The 899-nt window shown below is 45.7% G+C and overlaps 1 protein-coding gene across 1 annotated transcript; it reads right to left on the reverse strand.

The window, feature by feature from the left end:
• Nucleotides 1–46: 46 nt before the first annotated feature.
• Nucleotides 47–667, reverse strand: LOC103521281 (the record flags this gene model as incomplete). Its single annotated transcript, XM_008486391.1, has 1 exon — nucleotides 47–667. A coding segment is annotated over exon 1 (621 nt), but the record flags the coding sequence as incomplete, so codon positions are not given.
• Between the last annotated feature and the right edge of the window lie 232 nt (nucleotides 668–899).

The raw sequence follows: 899 nt of genomic DNA on the forward strand, positions 1-899 counted from the left end.
TTAGTCTTTGGACTAGGCCGATCGGGATTTGATCCTCGGACATTACTATTTCGAAGTAAATGTAGCGATGATAGCTAAGGGTTTCTTCTTCCATCACCCTCCAGCTCGTGATTTTCCTTGCGATGTTTTCGGAGCATATTGTGAGGTCGATGTGGGATCCACTATTACCCCGAACGAATGTCGGTGAGTTGCCAGTATTGACAACTGTAAGATCATGCGCAGCCAACCATTCTGTAAGAATCTCCCCGCGCCTGTCGGTTCTGAGTGCACCCCACATAACAGATTTGCTATTGAAATCGCCACAGATGATGCACGGCTTCCTTTGTTCTGCAACAGACATGGTCAAGTGTTGGAGATATTCAATGAAGTTATCTACCGAGATATTTGGAGAGACATAACAGCTATACAGTATGAAGTTTACAAGTTCGGTCATGACGAAACCATCTCCAGCCCATATGTTGTGGAAGTTGATGTTTGAGTTCAGTTTTTTGATTGCAGCGTCTTTTTGTTTGTCTATCAGCCATGTAGGCCCGGTGACGCGACTTCTTGTCGGCTCTTGAACTAGCAGGATGTCAATTTGAGCAGACATCGCTGTTGCTAGCAGGAGGTCCAGTGCCGCACTACCTCTGTCGATGTTGCATTGAATGACTTTGATTACACTGGTCATGTGACTGAGTTTGAATCTACCTGGTCATCATCCAGGCTCATTCTTCGACTAAGGTTAGTATCAGATGATATAACGCTAGCATTATCCATTGCCAGTCTTCGCAGTCTTTCGTTCGGCTTTAGTCGCCCCTTTTTCCTGCGAGGAGTTTTCTTAGCTTCCCGAACAAGATTCCTATACCTTTCACAAGCCATCGTGCCGGATATGTGGCCACTAGTATTGCAGTCCCGACATT

The sequence above is a fragment of the Diaphorina citri genome, unplaced genomic scaffold, assembly GCF_000475195.1.
Source record: "Diaphorina citri unplaced genomic scaffold, Diaci psyllid genome assembly version 1.1 scaffold4900, whole genome shotgun sequence".
Taxonomy (NCBI): Eukaryota; Metazoa; Arthropoda; class Insecta; order Hemiptera; family Psyllidae; genus Diaphorina; species Diaphorina citri.